Here is a 23,057-nt window from a genome sequence, read left to right on the forward strand (position 1 = left end):
ACTTGGTTTGCACTGTGAAGTCATAATCGTCGATGAATACCAAAGAGTTGAGAAGAACAATCAGAAGAAGCTCTGAAAAATCCAGACAATGGTCTTTCTACAGTTAATGTGTTACTGACAATCAAACCTCACATTTTCTGCACTCAAGAGGAGTCGGGTGTTTTCCTCACATCTTTGCCTAAATTTGGTCAATAGGCTTCTTCTCTCCTTGGTGTTGGGAGAGCCAACTGAGCCCCGAGGTGCCTTCTTTGGATTTGTGCTTTCGTACAACTGATCTCCATCCATTCAATATTTGATGTGCCCTAAATTGCATCAGTAATGTGCAATTTATTCTGCCACCCAAAGGGAGCACTCCGTCACTGGAAATGCATCACGAAATCCAGACTAGTACAGAAGGAGTTATTTAAGCTTTTTTTTTTTTTTTTTTTTTAATAACTCAGATCACATAGGGCTGAGATAATCGTGCTCAGAGGGTGTATGAGCCTATCTACTGTAGTCGTGTATGTTCAGTGTAATTTCTTTTTCCCATTATAAGGCTTCTGGGAAATACAAATGGAAGACCGTACCTTTCGGTAGTAACAAATAAAAGGCACCATGCCACCACTGTGCTCCATATTACACAGGTCCTATTGGTGGGGGGGGGGGGATTAATAACCAAGTATTCAGGCAGGGAAAGTGATCAAACTAGCATTAGTCATACAGTAAAATTGTATTGTTTTTGACTTAAAGAGGTAAAGTTTTATAGCTACCTTCATTTCCTGCCTTAAATTAGACTGTACCCTTCACCCTATATGACTTGCACCAGAAAACAGACTCATCTGTTGGTTGTAATGAAGAGAATCATGTTCAAACAGGGTTACTATGCTTTTTCTGTTCTTTAAAAAGAAAGGGACTTGTGCATGTTTAGGTTTGACATGCATATATCTAAAAGTTACTCACACACACACACACACACACACTATAAGAGAGAAATCTACACGACTGGCATCAGGAAAAGCAAGAAAAAAAAAATCACAGAGGATCAATGTCAGCGTCGTCACACAAAAGATCACTGATGAGGTAAAACTGCAGGTCCAATAAAAAGTACAAGGTGCAGTTGGCTGCCCCTTTGTAAGGTAGGAAACATGAGACATCTGCCGACACTAATCTAACACATCCGCGTAGATACATCTCTGATTTAGGCTGGTTTAAGCAGAATTACACTACCCACGACAAGATGGATCACAAAATTCTAACTCTTTGTTACAAGCATTTTTCAAGGGAAATTTCCTTTTTCCATCTGAATATTTTCTTGAGGTACACCGCTTTTATCCCCAGTGTCATTTGGCTCTGGATAACGGAGAAGCCAAAGCTGATTGTTTACGAGTGAATTCTGAATTCATTCATTCACAGTGGCAAATATGGCGATATCCTAACCTCTCAGAACAATCTCTGCACCATGGCAACCTTGAGCTATGTGCTACCTCAATTTGTGTGCTTCTCGACACCCACAGATGTCTGTAAGACCAAAATTAGCCAAAAGGGTTTTTTTTCTTTTCTTTTTTTTAAGCTATCCAACCAAGTAGCATAACTCTACAGGTGATGCAACTTATCAGGTTCTGCCAGGTATCATTTCCATTTTCAGCTTTTAAGGCAAAAGGCTCAACAGTGGATCAGAGAGTTGAATTGAAATTTGCCATTTACTTCAAGTAAGAACCGAGACATCCATTGAGGCAAATCAATTCTATACTGTATATACCATGCTCTTTTTTTTTTTTTTGGACATCAAAAACTTATTTTTTTCCCCCTGGTAACACACACATTATAAACCATCTCGCTAAACAAACACACAACTTAGGGATTGCTTTGCCAATACCAAAGGGACTAAATATATTCTCCAAAAATGTCCAATTATAAAATAGACTTCTACCAACACCAAATTTTAACAGAATTCTTGCATTTAACTACTAATAGCCCATGCAAATATTTATATAGTTTTTCTTTGACTAATATAATTGGCGAAAAGACATGCAGCTCCAAACACAAAACTGTAATAATCCTGCCTACTTCTGAATAAGTTACTGACCAAGTAAATATGATTAATGTCTAAAGGCAAATAAAGGTTTCTATGGCACTAAATGGGTGTAGCTTAGGTGCATTTTTGTCAAATATAGGCTATTTACGAGTATGTGTGATCATGTCTACTGTAGACCTTTTTGTCCCTCTCGTTTTACTGTACTGTAAGGCAATCTCAATGGAATGGATGAACATGAATGTTAAATTCATCTGAACTCTTGTCCTCTGTTTTTCCTTGTAGGCTACGCTCCACACATATATGTATAGAGCAAGAAGAGTGATATTACGCAACAGCAGGCCTATACTCCAACAATAATGCCAAAAAAAAAAAAAAAACCCTATCCAGACCCTTGATGCAGGAAGACTACGACACGTACTGTATAATATGTAGAGAATTAGGTTATTACATGCTACCTGTATAATCATATCTACGCAAGACAAATGAAGAGCAACAGTTTAAAGTCGGGAGAAAGCAAATTGTCCTGCTCTAAACTGACCCTACATTCATTTCAGTCAGAAAATTCATGGCTCAGATTTGATGGTCAGACTGTAAACTGCTTGAACATATGCATAAATCCATTGCTGCTTTACTAAGAGGTTTTCCCCTCTTGACATGTTTTGGCAAACAGGCCTTATTTGTGACCATAGATTATAACATCTAACCCGCATTTAAATCTTCCATTGGCATTTATGCTATGATTTACTGAATTGGCCTAAATGGATGGCAGTGCAATATTTGTGCTGCACACTATTACACACACGCTCTATTGCTACAATTGGACCTTTCATTGCTTTCTGACTCCAGATATATTGTATATGCTCCACTTGTTTAATCGTTAACTATATCAAAATTGTGAACTAGCTCCATGCACAATCACTCAGTTATCACTGGTACACACAAATTAAAAAAAAAAAGCATGTATAAGAATACTGTGATACAACAAAAGGATTCAGTTACAACTTGTACAGTTGCAAGGGGCAATGGCTCCATGTACTGGTCAGATAAGGACATCACAAGAGAAAAAAAACATCCCTGCCTGAACAGACCGGTCTGACAGCACCTACAGATGGCAGAGAGAGTACGTAGAGTATTTTGAGGAGCCCGCCTGAGGTGTCTGTTGAATCACTGGACTGACTTTAAGTGACTTAGGCCAGAGTCTGTATTATTAACAGCAGGCTGGGTAATGTAACCTTGTCACTTTGTTGGGCCGGTTGCCCAGAGATAGATAACACAAAAAAGAAAAGTCAGTGGGCAGTGGACACTGTCCCGAAGTGCTTAGAGACACTTTTTTTTTTTTTTTTTTTTTTAAAGTAATGCATTGTTAGAGTACAATTTTGTTGCAGCCTTTGCTTGTCTTTTGCAACCCTACCTTCCTGTATTCAGCAGCGACACACATGCATGTAAACATAAGTACATACATTACATCTGCTCTTTTGCACACTTAGAACCTGAATGTACTAAAGTGCGTGCTTGACTATCTAATTAAGTGCTGTGGGATTAGGGTTAAAAAAGAATTAAATTACGGAACATCCCATCAGAAAATGTAGACATAATTATCCTGCTGAGATCTGATTGGATTAATAAATTCTGCCTGCTGCTTCAGCACAGATCCTGAGATTACAAAAAAAAAAGTACCTATCCCTAATATTAACAATAATTGAATAAACTGTTCTCCTGAAAATTATAAATTGATCAAGAGACCAAAAACCTGGGCGTGGGGGGGGGTCACCAATTAGATCCATTTCATTTCAGTCAGTTCTACAGGTCAATTGAAATGCCAACTACTAATCTACAACACTAACTCTGATTAATCAATGCTCTGAAATGGACTTGATGTCACTTTTAGTAAGTCAAGAGGAACACAATAACGAGAACGACTTTTCGCAGGGGGATTTAACAACATAGCCTAGTCTAGGTCCTCATCTCTCATCCAGTCAACTAATGTGTGCAATTGTGCCACTTCATTACCAGTGGATATGAAGTTATCACGCCAATGAAAACAATCTTACTCAGTGTAATTTAACCACCAGCAGATGGTTTTAAAAAAAAAAAAAAAAAAGACGACAATATAGCATAGATATAACATCTAAAAGTCACAAACAGCTCTAGTGGTCCGATACAATCATCTTTAGTATGCTTAGTACCAGAAATGGGATGAGGAGACAACAAAATGAACACCAAAAAAAAGCACATATTTGGATTTCTGCTATTCCTGAAATCTAAACAACAGGTATTGGCCTAAGCAAAGATCCCTCTCCTTTTCCTCTTAGCCCTATTTGCTTCTATCAGGGATATCAACTCCCCGGTCAATGATGATGCCGCGACATATAAAGATAAGTCGGGCGATTTTTTTTTTTCATCCACTAGATCCTATGGTGCAACTGTGGTTCAATGCTGTTGCTATCAAATGGGTTGAAAGATAAATCAGTCTCAGGGCTCGTCATACTCTGTCATTACGCAATCCAACTGAAATGATGTGTTACGGAAGGCATGGGTCAAAAGGCATTTCATGAGATGCCATAAAGGCAGTCCAGTGCATTTGTGTTGACACTGACAGTAAAATGCCCGGCACGCACAGAGCCATTCGTTTAGTCTTTAGGTAATTTTTCATGAAATAATAAAAACCAAGAAAAAACAAAAAAACAAAAAAGAGAAAAATCAAACACATTCCAGGGAAACAAAAGCCCTTGTGACAGTGATTGTCTATTCAATAACATTAAACAAAAAGGCCAAAAGAAAATATTGCTTGAAAACTGCCCAATAAAAATAGCAGACTATACTCGTATCTTTGAGTTATAATAATCGATCAGAGTTGACCACCGAGAAGTTGAGATATAAGCCGTTAGATATTTAAGACTAGTTCACCAGCTCCGAGAAACACTCCTTTCAGTGAGAGCTTGTTAAACGACAATGCTGATGGCCGGTTCAACTTCAGAAACACAAAGAACAAAAACATCATTAGTGCCTAAAAACCAAAACTGATTGCTCTTTCTCAATAATTAGGCCATTCGAATTCTGAAATCTTTTTTCCAAAAAAACACTATTAAAGAGATGGGAAATAAATTGAAATGGCTTGTTCATTTATGTGCTCAGATATATGATGCTTTGATGAGGTGTTGTTGGCAGATATTACTAGTAAAGCCTTCATCTAGAAATAAACAAGGCCTCAGTCAGTCACTATCCTACAGTAGTTCTCTAGTCCTACAAAAAGAGAACATTAGGCCTACGGACCCTGGGTGAAGATGAAGCAGCTGCTAAACGAGTTGACGAGGTATATCAAGATCTATTGTCTTTCTCTATACAGTACAGTTCATCTCAAATAAATAATTTATAGCCATAGTAGTGTTGATCAACTTTGGTCATAACTTATATGCTTAGAAACATTCTAGCTTAACAAACACTTATTTAGCATCTTTAAAACATGAAGTCAGCATTAAGAACAAATTGATGTTAGAATGCTGACCCGAACATGGCTCTCCTTTGGAAGGAGACATGCTAATGTATATTCAGCAGCATCACCAAATTATCTTAAAATGCCAAACAATTCTAGGCTGTATGTTTAAAGTACACTATGGAATTAACATCTTTGTGACCCTTTTCCAAATTTCGGATTGTACTGTAGTACACAAGCATTGCACTCTTAAGCAAAATTTTTGATTTTTCCCTTGTGTGGTTCCTTCATAAAAATCTAGGCTAACGGACAATTAAAAACAAAAAACGAAAAAAAAAAAAAGAAAGAAAGAAAAAAAAAATACGCAAAAAGACAAAGAAACTCTTTGATCATTCTTTTGGGAAGGCTGTATGTTCCTCTACAAGGTCACCACAACTGATTAAACATGATATGACTTTTATACTGAATGATATGAAGAGAAAGACAGTCGAGGATACAGAGATTTCCATGCTCTTAGATGTTGGTTATATAATTATGTCAACATGGTTTTAAAGGGTTAAATGGTTTAGAGATGGCCAGATTGCTAGTGTTTGCTTTTGGATGCCACACTTCATCTGAGTGACCTTGTAGAGCAATCTGCCTCTACGTATTAAGCACTACTAGGAGATGGAGGAATGGGATCTAATTGCATATTAGGTTTGACTGCACCTCAAGAGAAGACCAAACACTCACGCACACACAGACGCACAAACACATACATACACAGAGAACAGACGTGGGTGGGTGCTCTCCTGGTCCTCTGGGCCATGTTAAAGGGAGTCGCCCCCTGGTGGTGATGATGGTGATAGCAGCTGACTGAGGGGGTGGGTTGGGGTATTGGGGGGGGCACGTGACCTCACTCAGACAGACACCCATCCAGGCCAACCGGTGCACCGTGACGGTCTTTGACGTAGCCGTTGTGGAGGCCGTTGCTGGGCAGGGGGGCGCAGGCGGCGGTGATGCCGCAGTGCTTCAGCAAGTTGAGACCCGGGGAGGGGGAGACGGTGGGAGAGGAGCAGGAGCAGGAGGAAGGGTCCCGCTGGGGGAAAGGCTTCATGGTAGAGAGGATCAGAGCCAGGCAGTCAGCCACGTCCTTGTTGGGAGCACAGGCCAGAGCTGGGGTGTGGCCTGATTGACAACAACACATTGGCATTAGTGCAAACATTCCGCTTGAGCATCACATGAATTAAATTAGGCAAACTTTATAAAGCGGCATCAAACCATGGGATCAAATGTCTGTGCCCACAGAGAATTATTACCCGATTCCCCTGTTTCAATCAGTCCTACAGACTATGTCTTTTTCCCCCAGCTCACTGATTTAGTTTCACAGCCCGCAACTGTCCTGTTTTAGCAGCAGTTTTTAACAAAAAGCTCGAAAAACCTAATGTACACTATCTGTACACCAAACAGCACAAAGTTGGTAACAAGCTTGTGAACACAGCAGAACTTTCAGGAGCCAAAGAGACAAATATTTCCCTCAGGAGTTGGTAGAGAACAAAGACAGAGCTGAGAGTGAACACTGGACTTAGGCAATAATATATCAATGTTGTGTTTACAGCTTGTCAGCTGCTCCCCAGAAGCAAAAAAAAAAAAATCTATTCCTGCTGGTTTAAATAAATCATACTTGGGTTTTTGCATATTTAACCCATTTATCACAAATAAGGATCCAACATATCAGCATCCGAGAGTTAAGAGATTACCAAACAGCACCACGCTCACAAGCTCTGGCGGGTGTCAGAAAATCAAACTCATAAACAAAGAAATCTTGGATATTGTTGACATAAATTTGATTACTTCTTGCAAACAAATGTTCAATATACAACTTCCACAAGTCTGTGAGCACATGAACTCAAAACCTCGAATGACTCTTTAAAATGAGAGAGTTCAACTTTACTTCCACACAATGTTAATGTTAGTTTGACATGTTTGTTTCAATTATGTTTTACCTAATTTTTAGTAAATAACCATTAATAAAAACGCATGATTCTTTAAAAGTTGCATGATCGACTACACCGTTTCAGCTCGCTCGGCCTGTTTACAGATAAAGTGCTAACAGAGTTTAGGAGTGCCTCACCTTCCTCATCCACAGCCAGCACAGTGGCTCCTCTACTCAGCAGTGCCTGCACCACCGTAGCCAGGCCATTACGTGCTGCAAGATGGAGGGGCCTGGGGGAGAGCGAGGGAAAGTCAGAGACACAGCTGGCAGACCCACGAATCACCAACTAATTTACAACTGTAACATTAGAGCATGTAAAGAATACTGTAAACTTTCAATAAAAGATCCAGCCTCAGCCTTTATTTCAAAACTGTAGGCCTAAAAAAAAGTTTTGCAAAAATGTAGACACAACCCCAATAAAGTCTCTTCTTTGTCCCCTCGTTTGTTGTTAGCTTAAAAATGTTACAAGGCTCTCACATTTGCAGAGCACTGTTGGTGGCGTTTATGAGTGCGGGACTGTGGATCTCTCCCAGAATCAGCAGGGCACACATCTCATGAGCCTGAGGGACAAAACAGAAAGACAGAGAAAGAAAATTTCACAGGAAGTGTACTTCCAATAGGCGTGGTGGTAACAGTGAAGCTTTGACTTTAAGATCTTGTGAGTAATTGTGATGTGTACCTTGCTGCAGGCCAGGTGCAGGGCAGTGTTCCTGTTCTCATCACGCAGTGTCAGGTCAGCCTTGGCCCGGTGAAGAAGGATGGCTGGACAACACCGAGACACAAAGATGTTTATTTCCTGCGACTACAGATGTCCCCATTTGACAGTTGGGGATGCACAACAGACCTATTCAAGTCTAGACTGTGGAAAACAGCTGTGTATCATTAAAAATAACGAGTGTGACACTTACCCACGGTGCCACTGTGTCCCTTGTCAGCAGCTACCATCACAGCAGAGCATCCACTTTTGTCCACTGCATTGATCTCTGCCCCATGGCGAAGCACCAGCTGAAGTCCTGCGACATCCTCAGCAAATGCAGCAGCATGCAGTGGGGTCCTACAGGCACACACAGAGACAGTCCAACCAGTTACCGTGTGATCAGTGCTACAGCCTCAGGAGCTCTGGCAAACTTTAAGTACAAAGCTCGGGACTGATCATTTGAAACAGAAGGAACAGGTGAAGGTAACTATAGAGACTAACACTACACTGATGAGATATACCTCTTGTCTATTCCTCCCAATTTGTTTGGGATTTTTTCTGAGTCACAGTTAATCCAAAATAATCTAGTCTTTTGTTTTGCAGCCTCACCTTCCTTTGGCATCTCTGGTGTTAATCATGTGGACCCCAGCAGATTCCAGTAGCCTCTCTGCAGCACCGCTATGGCCATTTATCCTGCAAGCAAGACAGTGGAGTTAATGAAATGCTGATTTCATCGAAGCCTTCCCAATGGGTGTTTTTTTGGAGTAAAAGTCATTCGTTTTGACACACTGAGAGGCAAGATGACAAGATGAGCACTTATGGGAAGTTAATACTCACAGAGCACAGTGCAGGGGGGTGAAAGGGTTTCCCTCTTCATGGATAAATGTTTTAAATTCAAGTAAAACCTCCAAACAGTCTTCATGCCCTGGGAACAAACACACTCAGCGTTACAGACGGATGTTACAGTGATTAACCGCAACATTTAGGATTGGGCATTAGCCATTTCAAGTTGATCAAACCTTTGTAAGCAGCCCAGTGTAACGGGGTGTATTGTTTGTTGTCCAGCAGTTTATCTTGTGGGTCTGTTGCCATGGCGGCCTGCACCAGACTGGCCAGGATCTCTGTGTGGCCTCTGGATGCAGCATAGTGCAGCGGTGTCCTACCCTGGGTGTCCCGACACAGTGCAGAAGCTTTGTGCTCCAGCAGGGCTGTCACACAGTCATCATGGCCCAACACCGCCTGAGCAAAGACAAGCAAGGTGTGAAGAGACAAACGCCACTGATTTTAACATAGGCAAAAACTCTGATTATAACCATATAATCTTAGTATTAGACATATAATAGTTATATAGTTAATCTAGGTTACATTGCTGGACAGGGACTGAGTCTATGAATAGACTAAAATAAATATTCAATGTATATCTTAATCAAAATTGGTTTTAACCTGACTAAGATGAGTCCAGGCCAACTGACGCCTAACGCACCTAGGCAACTGCTGCTCTCCTCCCTAAGACACCCTAACAGATGGCACTATCAGGAATTTAAAGAAGCTTTAGCCATTGTTTTTCTATGTGAATATTTTACTGTTTGCTGACAGGGTGGCGTGTCAACTCTGCTGGATGCAGCTTAACAGCTGGGTAGGTCTTTACACCAGCCTCCAGTTTAACTACATTATCTAAACTACTATAATTGGAAAGGAAAATGAAAGACATTTACTTGTCTACTGTAATTATCATTTGTGTTGTAAATGTTGACTTCTACTATACAAATCAACCCTTGCACTTCACCTACCAATTAGACTTGTATGAGTACAGTATGTAGTCCCATGCAGCGTTTGACTTACCCCTCTGTGCAAAGCTGTGCTGCCTCTCTTGTCCTTGGCATCTGGCAAAGCACCCTTCTCCAGCAGGAAATGGACACAGTCGGTGTGACCTCCCAGAACAGCTAGCATCAGAGGGGTCCTGAAAGTGACAGAAATAACAATTAAGAAGTGTGTTTTCACTGTTTTTCAAAGCTGGATGTACAAACTGAGGCCACAACACAACAAGGGACAAAGCAAAACAACTCACTGGCCAAATTTGTCTGCAACGTTGGTGAGATCCCCCTCCTCCCCATATTCAATCATCATGCGCAGGCAGTCTGAGTGACCATTGGCAGCTGGTGTGAAAAAAATACAACAGAGAGAATTTAAAAATAAGCATGTATTGACTATTCAGGGTGGTAACAATGCGAAGCAATTGCAATAAAATGAAATATTCCATCAGAGAGCAGTATACCTGCAACGTGAATTGGAGTCCACATGAGGCGGTTGTCATTGAGGAGACAGGAGGCCCCCTGAGCCAACAGCACCTCAACACAGCGGGTGTAGCCTTTCTGGGCAGCCAAGTAGAGCACAGAACGGCCTGCAGCATCCTGCATGTCCACATAGGCTGCAGTCTCAGTCAGCACACGCAGCGCCTGCCAGTGGCCCTTATCAGCCTAAGGGAGCACAGGAAGTCAGTCACAACTTTGCATTTAGTCAAGATTAAGAGGCCAGTTACAGTCAGAGTTTACCCTGAGAGTTATGAACATGAACAACTTACAGCAAGATGCAGCGGACTGACTGGAATACTGCTTTCTATGTCTCCTAGTGCGTTAAAAGACATCTCCAGGAGCTAAAAAGGAAAACATTATATAAGGAGGGTTACATTTAATTTACCAAAAAAAGGGTGATGAGATGTGTATATATTATATATTTTTATTTAGGAAGTCACAATATCCAAAGTACACAAATCAATTTCTAACAATCAATTGTCTGTTCTGTTCTGTTGACTGGTTGTTAAAGCTCCATTTTAACATGAGTGAAGTATTCATGTGCTAAGTTAGATTCTGAAGTGATCTCAGATTAAAGAGAAGAACACACCAGCTCCAGGTTTTGTTTGTTGCCATGGTAAGCTGCATAGTGAACAGCACTGTAACCCTTCGAGTTGACCATCGATGGATCAGCACCATTGTCCAAAAGATGCTCCAAGCAGCTATTACAAAACAGATAACACAAAATGTAGAGAGCGGATTAAAAATAGCAGAATTTTATTCAAGGGCCTTCAGACACAAACATTTTCCACAAACAAACTTTGTGTCGCATTACTGAATTTTAAGCCTTAATCACGCTGGTCACGGGGCAGACGCAGGAGAAGGAAAACAAGAATAAACAAACTCACAAGTACGACTCCTTCGCCTCATCCTCATCGTTCTGATGGTTCCCAGAAAAATGACGATCAACTCTGGAAAGAACAAGAAATTCTTTGATTCAACAAAGTTTCTTGAGGTCAGTATAAAGTACACGTCACTGCAAAATTTCCTGGGTCTGTTGTTTAGAAAGTTACACTGATAATAAAGAAAGCTTTTGAGGTTTTTTTTTGTTTGCGCCGAGCTTCGCACTTCAACACTTCGCAACTTCAAAATCCACCAGCCAAACAACAGTTGAGTTTCTAGCCACCTTGAACAGACTTTATTTTACAGAAAGAGCGTTTTCCAACCTGCTGAAGGCTTGGGAGGCGGCAGAGTAGTGCAGGGGAGTGCAGCCTGTCTGGTCAGGCTCGTTGACCTCAGCGCCAGCGCTCACCAGGGTCACAGTGCACTGGTACCTCCCATTAGCAGCCGCATAGTGCAAGGGTGTCCTACACGAGAAAGAACACAGTCACTCAGAAAACTTGTTGTATTATGCATCCTGCTGTAATGGATGCTGCAGCATCAGCACACTATAACAGCAGATTAGAACACAGACATCAAGCAAGGATGCGGGAAACTCACCTTCCCATTATGTCCCTCTTGTTCAAGTCGGTACCGCTACTTAAGAGCAAGTTCAGACATTCAACGTTTCTGTAGAGACAGATGACCACAACAGGAAATTAAGGTGGAGTAACAGAGGGCATGTGATAATGTAACATTTTAGGTCACTTTAATATTCCAGTGCCAAAGCGGATTGTGCATCTTACCCTCCAGAGGCAGCAGCGTGTAGACAGGTCCTCCCAAAGTTGTCAGGGGTGTTTATGTCAAACCCAGCTGATAGTACATGCTCCTTACTCATAGATGAAACTATACTATACAGCTGACCTGTAGGATAATGGAGAGACAGCTGGTGGTAACAGCTATGTCAAAGTATATATATAGAGCACAGATATAAAAGACTGAGTAATGAGAGCGCACACGTTCATGGAACAAACCTGAGGAGAGTAACTTGCGACAACAGTCTGAAAACCCGTACAGCACAGCTAAGTGCAAGGGGAACATTCCATGGATCCCACGTCTGAAGAAGCAAAAAAAGACAAAGAAAAAAACATTAGCAACCAAATAATCAATATTAAAAATGTAACCCTGTTTTATTGCATTAGACACACACATAACCGTTTCCTTCTATTACAAGCTGTGCTTTAGTGTGGTTTTACAACCTCATGGCACCCATCAGTGCTTACTCTCATCAGTAATACCACTTAAGGCTTTTCCGATACCTGGCCGTGTCTGCTCCGTTGGTCATTAGAGTGCTGATCAGCAGTTCATGGCCATACTTAGCAGCAACGTGGAGAGGAGTATTGCCATACTTATCCACACAATCAATTTCCCCACCTGATGGAAAGTAGGGAGGAGGCGGTGAATCAAAGGCCCATTAGGAGAAGAGAAAAGCCTGCACAAACATACTGTCATAGATCAGTCAAACAGCACAGTCAACGTTACCATTTTGGATGAGGATCTGAGAGCGTGTGAAGCGTCCGTGAATGGCTGCCATGTGCAAGGGGCTCTTCCCTTCTTTGCTCTGTGGAAAAAAAAACAGAACATAAAATTATACTATGTCAGCTCAAACGGAGTCTAAGGATAAGTACAATAGATTAAACTAACATTTTACTTGTATGTAAAACTGTTTTGAGCAAGCTTCAGGAAACTGCAGCCAAAGACAATGAGGACGATCTGACAACTCTACACATCATTTCACAATTAAGACTTCAATTATTATCAAGCATATTGTATGTTAGGAAAATTCAAATTAACATGCACCTAAAACAACAGGTCTCACTGCACCACTAAATGAGTTATTACAAAAATTTAAATACAACCTTAGAATTTTTTCTGAGAAAATGTTATTTGAATTGGGACTGACAACATAATTCTTAAAGGTCTATATAAGCTGCAAATAGAGTGATCAATTTTATATGATTTTTTTTTTTCATGCACTCCTTTTTAACACATACCGTGGCAATGTTGTCACTTCTGGCAGCTAAACGCATGCATGAAAAATTCTCCACCCCTGCACATTTATACAAAAGGTGTTCCTATGGGCAGGAACAGCAAGTGTCCCCTCTTTATTCTTTCTCCATGTCCTCCCCCATATGTTGATTTAATTACACTGGAACACAGCTCCAATCCAAGCACACACTTTTCTTTAAATCTCTACTTTGAAATGTGGTGTACAAAACAACCACTAAGTAAATGATCTTCAATTTTGACAATGGCCTGACTGAGAAGAAACAAAACATACTGCACTGCCACATCTGCACTTTTGAGGGAACTGAAAATATAATAAACACATTATTATTTTTTATTCTGTTTCATACCTGTTGGTTGACATCTGCCCCATTGTTGACCAGCAACTCCAGACAGAGGGCACCGTTGGTGGAGACGGCAGCCAGGTGCAGAGGGGTGTAGCCGCACTTGTTGGGCTGGTTAACATTAGCTCCATGGTTCACCAGCTCTGTAGCCACAGCCTCCTGCCCCATGTAGCAAGCCACATGGAGTGCAGTGTTTCCAAAGCCATTGGGCTCATCAATCTGATGGTAAAACACAAATGTGACACAAGCTCAGATTGTGCCTAAAGCCTGAAAAGGAGGATTCCTGGAAATCCTTTTATCAGGTTTCAGCTGCCCTTGATAAAAGTCCACTGGTTATAAATTCTGACATTTAATAAAACACGCAATAGGGCAAACTACCTTGACCAATTTAAAAATCAATATTTTTTGAGGAAAAAAAAAGAAAACTTGAATGTAAAATCACTAACCTCTGCCCCCATCCTCAGTAGGTACTTTACAATTTCGATGTGACCACTTGCAGCAGCAGCATGGAGAGGTGTATATCCCTGCTTATCCTTGCAGCTCTTGTCTGCGCTGCGAGATACCAGCAACTTCACAACTTCCACATGCCCTATGGGAAACACAACAAGAAGAAAACACGTCACCATCGACGTAAGGACTTGCCCATGTTGTTGCTTTTCAGCTGAATAAAACTGACCATGAACAATGGGCGCTTTTACTGCTGTTTGACAATGAATGTATGCACTGTGCAACACTGGTGAGAAAATAAAACTCGCTTACCCAAGTAAGCAGCACAATGGATAGGCTGTCTCTCCTTCTTGTCGATGGCACTCAGGTTGGCCCCTTTGTTCAGCAACAGCTTCACCATCTGCAAGACAAATAAATTCATAAAATTGCTGTGGAACCACTCTCAAGCTAGCATTACTTAAGAAAATCTCCAAAAGGAAAGCAAATGATTCAAATCTCACCTCCTGGTACCCACTCTGAACTGAGTGGTGCAAAGCAGTTCTGCCTGTGCGATCTGCCATGTTCAGGTTGCTCAGCTGGGTTAGCAGGGCCTCTGCGCAGCGTGTGGCACGGTTGGCAGCAGCCACATGCAGTGGAGTCTGCCAGAACTTGTCTCGTGCGTTTGCCTCTGCTCCGCGCCTCAGCAGCAGACTCACTGCCCTCTGAGGAGAAGCAAGCAATTACAAGAGCTTAAAGCATATATCGCATCTGCGGTTTGCTGCATTTCCTTCAGTCAGTGCAATATTTTGGTGCCCAAATCCAAATGAGACCTGTAATCACTGAGGACGAATGCATAATAGAATTAAAGGATGATGTCATCTTACTTGGAGATAATTAGACTCTGAAACAACAAAAGGATATGAGTTTATTGCTTACTTCGTTCCTGGAAGCAGCTGCCCTGTGCAATGGGGTCAACCATACATGGTCTTTAGCATTTACACTGGCACCTAACAGAGAGACAAACAAACAGAAAATCCAACCATTTTAAGGGGTCACATGAATGCTGCAGATAAACAGCAACACTGCTACACATTAACTTAACTGTGAGAACATCAATCGTGGCGACAACGAATAGTATAAGGTGCACCATGACCGTGTAACATAGAGAAGGCCAAATTGTTAACGCATAGCCAGATATCAGCAACAACGCACGAAGCTCATTTACCTGATTCAATGAGGAGGTCCATTATATGGACATCACCCACACAGGCAGCAGCATGAAGTGGCGTACGGCGCTCTTGATCCTGTAAGATAAACACACTTAAATCAAGGGGGGGAGGAAATGTCACGTTTAACTGATATTTCGGGGCCCGAGACCTTCATGATATGAACCCGTTTGCATTGCAAGTTAAGGTGCTTCACACGTACCAGTGCATTGACATCCTCCTTTTTGTGCAATAATAGTTGAACTTCTTCAGCATTACGATTGAAGATGGCCTGGACCAGAGGAGGCTGCAAGACAGAAATATCAGTTAAGTTATCGTTAGGATAACGTTGCATAAGATTTCGTTAACGTTGATCCGGAGCGACGATTCGGAATTACCCATCACACGGTAGAACGTATAACAATTCAAATCTTCGTTAAAGCCACTAATCATTTGGTGGAAATTGTTTAATATACCATTATAATGTTAAATGTTGTATTTGTAGCGTTTAAGGTAAGTGGGTAAATAAGATTCCTGTTTCCTTCCAGCAAATACTCGGAGCCCTGGCTGCGGCCTACAGGCCCCCTTTTCTCATCACTGGCGTCAGCTAGCCAAACAGCTTTAGCTAGCTACCTCTGCTAAAGCGCTGGCCCTGACCCGGAGCACGGCCTAGACAAGAGCGGCAACAACGTAACCGCAAATGTACGATCACCAAGCATCGCTAAACGCAATGCATTCCATCATTACAATGCCGATATCCCCTTGGATAAACACGGACCACCAGTGAGCTAAATGTGAAAACAAGTCCTCCAGCGAATAAGACTTATCTTATTGCGCACAAGAGCGGGTCTCTCCCAGCAAATAGACTGCGCCACAGCACAAACACGGAGCGCCTTCTTTCAGCGTACCTGGTCTGCAATGTTGAGTACTCCCATCTCCCAAACTCAGCCAGGACGGAGCTCCTTCATGAGGATAAAACTTCGAGGTATATTGCGGTGCGCTACTGTATCCACTTTTCAGACTACACCCATAGCTGGTTGCAAACACAAATGCGGTCTTGATCTGTCACTGTTGTTGTCTGTATCCAATGTCTGGTCTGACGATGCTGGCTACGACTGTGCTGGTCCGCCTACAGGCGTGGCGGTCTGCTTTCGGCTTCGAGGGGAAATGGCGTCGCCATGTGGCAGAAAACGGTAAAGCTGCCGTTAGGAAGGGAGACGATGAGAGGTATCGACCGCCTGCGAGGTCAGGTTCAGGGGTTTGAGAAGCATTTAACAACTGTTAATTTAAGTTACATATCTGCTATTGAGCATTGTTTTTAATTTAGGAACAATTCAACGCCACAGACAGTAAAGTACAACAGTACATATTAAGCCCCAGGTTCAGTCCACATCAATTGTTTCTATAAAATTTGAACAATGGTACAAATTTGCATCACTAATTAACTATTGATTATTATTAAGTACAACTGGAGGTCATAGGTCACAGCTTAAGGTGGTGTTGTACTGGACTACAGTATACTGAAACGTGTTTCTCTTTTTTTTGTCCTATATCCATACATGAGGAGGTCAGAATATTAGAAACACCTCAGTACTAAAACATATGATCGATTTGCCACCGCTATGACAGTGTCGACAAAGACTGAACATTAAAGGTTCAGTTAAAAAGCTGAATTTATGGCAGAACAGTTGAACTGGATTCCGTCATACTGGAGAGGTGTACCTAATAAAGCGAACACTGAGTGTAAAGGAGAGTTTAACAACCAATTTTTGGCAATAAACACATTTATGTGTTTTTAAACGTATATATCTCAAACTACAATAATTAAGTAGAATTTAAAGCCTTTATTTTTCGGTCGTTAACCTCCAAAACAGTGGAGGGCAGAATTTCACCGTAGAGCCGTTGGGCTAAACCGACGATCAACTGACAGAAGAAAGGAACAGTTTGTCCCACCGGCGTTTTACTTAGCCGCAGAAGGTCGTCGGCAGCTGGGCGATAATTCACCATAATCAAAACCAAAATTAGTATAAATAATTTAACTTTGCTGTAAGTTTGGGGCTCGAAACGCGGAGGGATGTGAGTATTGCTGAACTGACAGCAGGACGCGGCTGTACGTCGCGTTTGTTCGGGCTCGTTATGAAACCGTGCTAGCTAACGTTCGCTAACGTTAGCAGTTGACTGCCGTAACTAACGCTAGTTACGGTGACAGCTCCGAAAGCGGCCGGAGGCGCGATTCAAGTGAACGTAGTCCACTAGTTTTTCTTGCAAGGCCAAACTAACGCTACGTGTCATTTTATAAACCCGAACTGAAACAAGGGGTTTTGGAGTGGAACCTTGAATCCCACCGTCCCCGGTCTTGGAACAGACCCCGGGCTCAGCTTCTCAGACCCAGGACCTCTCTTCCTAGAACTGAGTGGCTGGTTTGATGGCAGCCGCGGCCAGTGCCCGGCGGTTACCCATGGGTGTGCGGACATTCAGTGACTTTCTCCAGATAGCCACTGTGGGCTCCCCTCGCTCGTGTCGTACAGCGGTGCCAAGAGGATGCCTGCGACAAAACATCAGGTGAGCCGCACTTTATTATTATAATGAAAAGGGTCAACGTACCAAAAGCCCTGGGTAAATTACATTCTTTATTGATTTCTTTTTAAAGGGAAATTAGTAAATACAACATACAGCAGGTAGACATTAATAAAATGTTATGCATTTTCACCTTGTTTCAAGAGCGTAAATAATAGAAAAATTCTGTACTTATAGTTAGTGAAACGAAAGTGAAAATTTAAAAAAAGAGTATTTTCTACAACGGGACAATGATTCAAAGCATATCTCAAAATCCACCATGAACTACTTAAAGAAAGCCCCCACAGTCCCCATGATCTAATCATCAGTGAAACTCTGTGGGTAGATTTTAAATATGCTGTGTGTGCAAGACAACCTAAGCACATCTAAGAACTTGAAGTGATCTGCAGGGAGAGGGGGTGAAAATTCCTAAATCAAGAACAGAAGGACACTTGGCTGGCTACAGAAAGTGTTTGCAGGCTGTGATATCTAAAGGGGGAGGTGATTAAGTATTGAATAAGTGAGTGATAAGGGTTAACGTCACAGGTTTACCATGTCAGATTAGTCATGTTTATGTTTTTCTTTTCTCAAATGTATGATAGTGGCAAGAGCTTTGTGATTGTGTCACAAGTAGCAGACACCTACACTTAATGGATGGACCAGTATATGGTGTTGAAGCCAGTTACAAATGTCTAGTACTCTCTCACCAATATAACTGACAATGCAATGGCTGTGTACAAAGAGAGTTGGACAGCAGTTAGGGGAGCACAACAGCTTAGTTGAAGTACAAACAAGCAAACAGACTTATTGTCATGAATACTGTTATCACAAAACTATCCTGCAATAAAAGCAATATTGCCCATCCTCATTTCCAGTAAGTAATGATGCTCTTTTCTGTGCACACACATCAGCCAGTGCTCATAAAACATGTGTCCAGATTGTACCTACCGGAAAACACACTGCTAGGTGGTACGACAAGCGTGAGTGGGTGTTACAATACATAGCTTTTTGCTGTTCACGGAACAGGCCCAGTTCAGAAAACACCAGCACGCTCGCAAAACACAGAGACCTTCCGTTACCTCCTGATCCACCATGTGGCCTGTACTCATTGACTTTAGTAGCTGGAAACTGGAATGTAGTGGGCTGCTTTTGTTGTGTACTGTGCCTGTGTCAGGTTGAACCCTTTCCAGAATGTGGCTTACAGGACATTTTCTCTTATCTTTTAGACACTTGTCATCATGTGGCATTTTGATGACAAGAACTCCCAGACTGCTTTGCCTTCAAGACTGGGACACAATGGCAACTGTTCCCCAAAGCAGAAACTTCATCAGCCTCACCAACAAAAGGAAGGAGTACTCCGAGCGTAGGATACTTGGGTAATTTTCTAATAATAACTGATATCTCTGATTGTTTTTATTTTTTGAAATTTCTCAACTTTGAAAAACTTGCTGTCTGTCTTAGGTATTCTATGCAGGAAATGTATGATGTGGTGGCCAATGTTGACGAGTACAAGCACTTTGTGCCCTGGTGTAAGAAGTCGCAGACCATCATGAAAAGAGCAGGCCACTCCAAAGCCCAGCTTGAAGTGGGATTCCCTCCAGTGTTGGAGAGATACACATCTATGATCACTAGCGTCCGGCCTCATCTTGTCAAAGTAAGTGCCAGCAGCTACAGTGAGTCTGTCAGTCCTGTGAATGACAATACATCTGATTTTATGGATGGTGATTGTATTTGATGATGTTGAAATATAAATAACTGTTTAAATGTCAACTACCTGAAAGCAAAGCCTACTGAGACCCCAACACAAACTTTAGATGAAACAAATACTGTTTGTGACGTCAGCATTACCCATCTCTTAAAATGTTTTAGTTTCTGATCAGAGTTTCTCTCCTGGGTGGTTTTAGGCAGTGTGTACAGATGGAAAGCTGTTCAATCACCTGGAGACAATATGGCGCTTTAGTCCTGGCATTCCCGGTTACCCTCGCACCTGCACGGTAGACTTTTCTGTAAGTAGCTTGCAGCTTCATTTTTATCGTACAGACATTGAAGTGGCATGGATCTTCTCATCAAGCTCTTGACAAGAAAGCAAACAAGCCTATATATATATTGTATCGTACTTATCATATCAAGCCTCTGTTGTTGCCTTATTTTATGCCGCCTCTACTCTTTCTGGCATGTACTGAAAACATTATTATTCTATCTTCTACAGATATCCTTTGAGTTCCGCTCTTTGCTGCACTCCCAGTTAGCCACCATGTTCTTCGACGAGGTTGTGAAGCAAAACGTCGCAGCGTTTGAGCGGCGCGCCTGTAAGCTGTACGGCCCAGAGACTCGTATCCCACGGGAACTGATGTTTCACGAGGTGCATCAGACGTGATCTTAGCAGCTGTATGTCCTCATCTGGCCTTAAACCATACCAACTGTTATTACTCTATCCACACAAACCTGCATGATGCTGCATAATCACCGCCCCTCCCCATTTCAAGTCTCCACCGCTACATAGACATCACAGTGGCTCCTGAAGACATTAGACATCCAGCTCTTGTAAGCATTATGTTTGCAATATTAACAAATCTTCTTATTCCAGCTACAACAAATTCTGGCTCATCTCCCTCCTTCTTGTGTTAAGTCTGTCCACTTTCTGTCTACCTCCACTGAAGGGATCCTTGCTTAGCAGAAGGAACCCACCATTGCTCTTGCTCCATAGCAGTTACAAGCTGTATTTATGTAAACAAAACAGTAAATCATTGCAACATCTTGTTACCAATGGTAGAGAGTCGACTATTATTTTAAGTGAACAGCACAGTGACACTGAACAAAACACCCTTTTTATTATTATTTTTTTAAATAGAAGGCACAGAGGCCCTTTGATCCAGACTCCTGCTCAAGTCTTACAGTTCACTGTGACCTCAAACTCGTCACACTGACAATCAAGTCAGTTAAGTGTCCAACGTTTAGTTACGTTTCCGCAGATGTCAGCTGGTTATACTGTATTAGGAAAACATATTTTTTGCCTTTACTTTTTACCACTTACTTTTATTTCAAATGGAAGTTTTAGTATATTGTTTAACATATAGTAGTGAACTTGGTGCAAAATGATATTTCATTTCATATTTCTTTTCATTTCCTTTTTAATTTATTTATCCGTGGTTATATGCAAACGTTCATTGTTTTATCGGGATCCAAGTTAAATGTGCCATGTTTGGGACGTTGAGAGTGTTGTCGCTGTATGTTGTGACAAGATCAGTGAAGTGCAACATTTTGCGAAGGGAAAATTGTCGTTTCTTCATTAGTTAGCTGTGGCCTCAATTAACCTAGAGGTTTGGGAAATTTAGCTTCAGCTTGGCTGTTGTTGTGCTGTGAGGATTGTGTTTTTGGACACTGAGACTTGGCCTGCCATTTTTAAAAATGCCTTATTTTACAGCCCAGCACTAGTAGTAACCATTCGGCCATTAATAGAGCTGGGGACAGTTTAACTTTGCACAAACAAGAGCACCTGACTGAATCCATGGACAGGCCGGAGAGTACTGTGAAATGCTGTGAACGGGATTACAGACCATGTAGGTTCACTTTATATTTGGATTTGCATATTCTCAAAATTGAAGTTTAGACTTGAAGATGCTATTTCTAGTGCCACTTTAAATCATGGCAAATTTATTGATTAACGTGATTAGGTCACGGTTAGAATAATCCTGTTGATCACTGCAGTGAAAGCCAGTGATTTGTAACAGATGTGGAAGTTTCCCTTCTCTGCGTTCTGTGTTTTGTGGTCCATCTTCTGGAGGTCATACGGAGGATGTTACTCCTGTCATGTACTTTGTTAGTATAAAAGACACTGGTGGGCTGTAGAATAAAACATTATCATTTATCTTTGTCTGTGGGTTTCATGCTTATTTTTGAAAGGTTTCGCTTTTATTTATATTCCTTATGATGCATGGATGTTACTAGCAAAGAGGCAAATATAGACATGTTTTTAGGTTTTACGTGTTGCATTGTTAAGACATGACTACATTTTGTTGGGATTAGTATTTCATATCGTATAAGTAGCCCTTTGCTTTATTCCACGATAAAGGGCTCACAAAGTCAACTGATTGTATCTGCCATATTCTAAGGGTGATACGTTCAGGGTGTCAAAGGTCAACGGAAGCAGTCATTCATTGTGTGACCTTCCACAGAACAGGCGGTTCATTTTGCTCCAAGTCTCATACTCCAACAGAACTGAACTGTGGTTCAGCATTTTCAAAGCTGGATTTTGGCTTCAAAGTTGATGTTTTTTTTTTCTCTGTTAATTAGGTGATTTGGAAATGAAGGGATATTTAATCATCAATGCATGAAGAATGTTAAATCCAAGTGGGCCTGTGAATTGCTGTTACTTTAAGAAAAAAAAAAATCAGTCAAACTCATTAAAAGATTTTTAAATGCCATTTTTGAGTGTTATATTTTTAAGCAATAAAACAGATTGCTTATTTTATACCATACTGTCATGCTATCGAGTGATCAGACCTGATGTCCCATCATTCATTCATCTTCACCATTACTCTTTTTTTGTGCATGTTGTGTTCATCATGCTGCGTACAGATATAATTTCATGCCAAGTTGTATTATTGTAGGTGCCAATACTCTGTAAATCAGAAACAAAAGAAAATATTTTAAGAGAGGACATAAGAACAGAAGAAATATTATTCGTATTACACTATCACCTCAGCGCTCCTCCTCCTCCCACAGTATATTTCCACATTAACAGTCAAATTTCAGGTGTACGATTGACCCTCGGTCTAATAGTTGTGGCCTGGTATGTACATAGGGATGTAGATACATAACTATCACTGACTGAGGAGTCGCTGCGATGGGAAATATTGTGCCATCATTTTGCAATCCTATCACATTTTATGTTGCAAGCTCAAATGTATCTTTGTAAATACTGTGGGTGTATTTTAAAGCTTTGTTATTTAAATAAAAAAAGCAGGTGTAACTTATTTTTGTGTGCAGTTTTTAAGTCATATGGACTTTTTTTTTTTTTTTGAAGAATCTGAACGTACATGTTCTTCAGTGACTCGTCTTGCAGCAGCAGCAGCCTTGACTGAGTGGTTATATTATAATGCATTTAGAAGCTTAGTGTCTTTTTAGGTATGAGTTTTTATGCTATAGTAGATTCTTATGCACAGCCTGG

General features: G+C 41.3%; 2 protein-coding genes across 2 annotated transcripts; one reads left to right on the forward strand and one right to left on the reverse strand.

Moving 5' to 3' along the window:
* Positions 1–409: 409 nt before the first annotated feature.
* ankrd52a (ankyrin repeat domain 52a) lies at positions 410–16,406 on the reverse strand. Its single transcript, XM_041065505.1, has 28 exons — positions 16,240–16,406; positions 15,555–15,638; positions 15,352–15,430; positions 15,063–15,133; positions 14,648–14,848; positions 14,460–14,547; positions 14,147–14,289; positions 13,707–13,919; positions 12,832–12,910; positions 12,609–12,723; positions 12,324–12,406; positions 12,096–12,213; positions 11,911–11,979; positions 11,637–11,777; positions 11,319–11,381; positions 11,021–11,132; positions 10,701–10,772; positions 10,395–10,596; positions 10,188–10,275; positions 9,962–10,079; positions 9,139–9,358; positions 8,957–9,044; positions 8,729–8,812; positions 8,331–8,476; positions 8,102–8,184; positions 7,900–7,982; positions 7,561–7,652; positions 410–6,614 (listed from the first exon to the last, which is right to left on the reverse strand). The coding sequence occupies exons 1-28, from the start codon at positions 16,264–16,266 to the stop codon at positions 6,343–6,345; spliced, it is 3,234 nt and encodes a 1,077-aa protein (XP_040921439.1). The 5' UTR covers positions 16,267–16,406; the 3' UTR covers positions 410–6,342.
* An 851-nt stretch (positions 16,407–17,257) lies between these two features.
* Positions 17,258–22,863, forward strand: si:dkey-190g6.2 (coenzyme Q-binding protein COQ10 homolog A, mitochondrial). Its single transcript, XM_041059985.1, has 5 exons — positions 17,258–17,893; positions 19,114–19,263; positions 19,349–19,541; positions 19,792–19,893; positions 20,097–22,863. Exons 1-5 carry the CDS (start codon positions 17,757–17,759, stop codon positions 20,262–20,264), a joined length of 750 nt encoding a protein of 249 aa, XP_040915919.1. The 5' UTR covers positions 17,258–17,756; the 3' UTR covers positions 20,265–22,863.
* Positions 22,864–23,057: the final 194 nt, after the last annotated feature.

The sequence above is a fragment of the Toxotes jaculatrix genome, chromosome 2 (assembly GCF_017976425.1).
Source record: "Toxotes jaculatrix isolate fToxJac2 chromosome 2, fToxJac2.pri, whole genome shotgun sequence".
Lineage (NCBI taxonomy): Eukaryota > Metazoa > Chordata > Actinopteri > Toxotidae > Toxotes > Toxotes jaculatrix.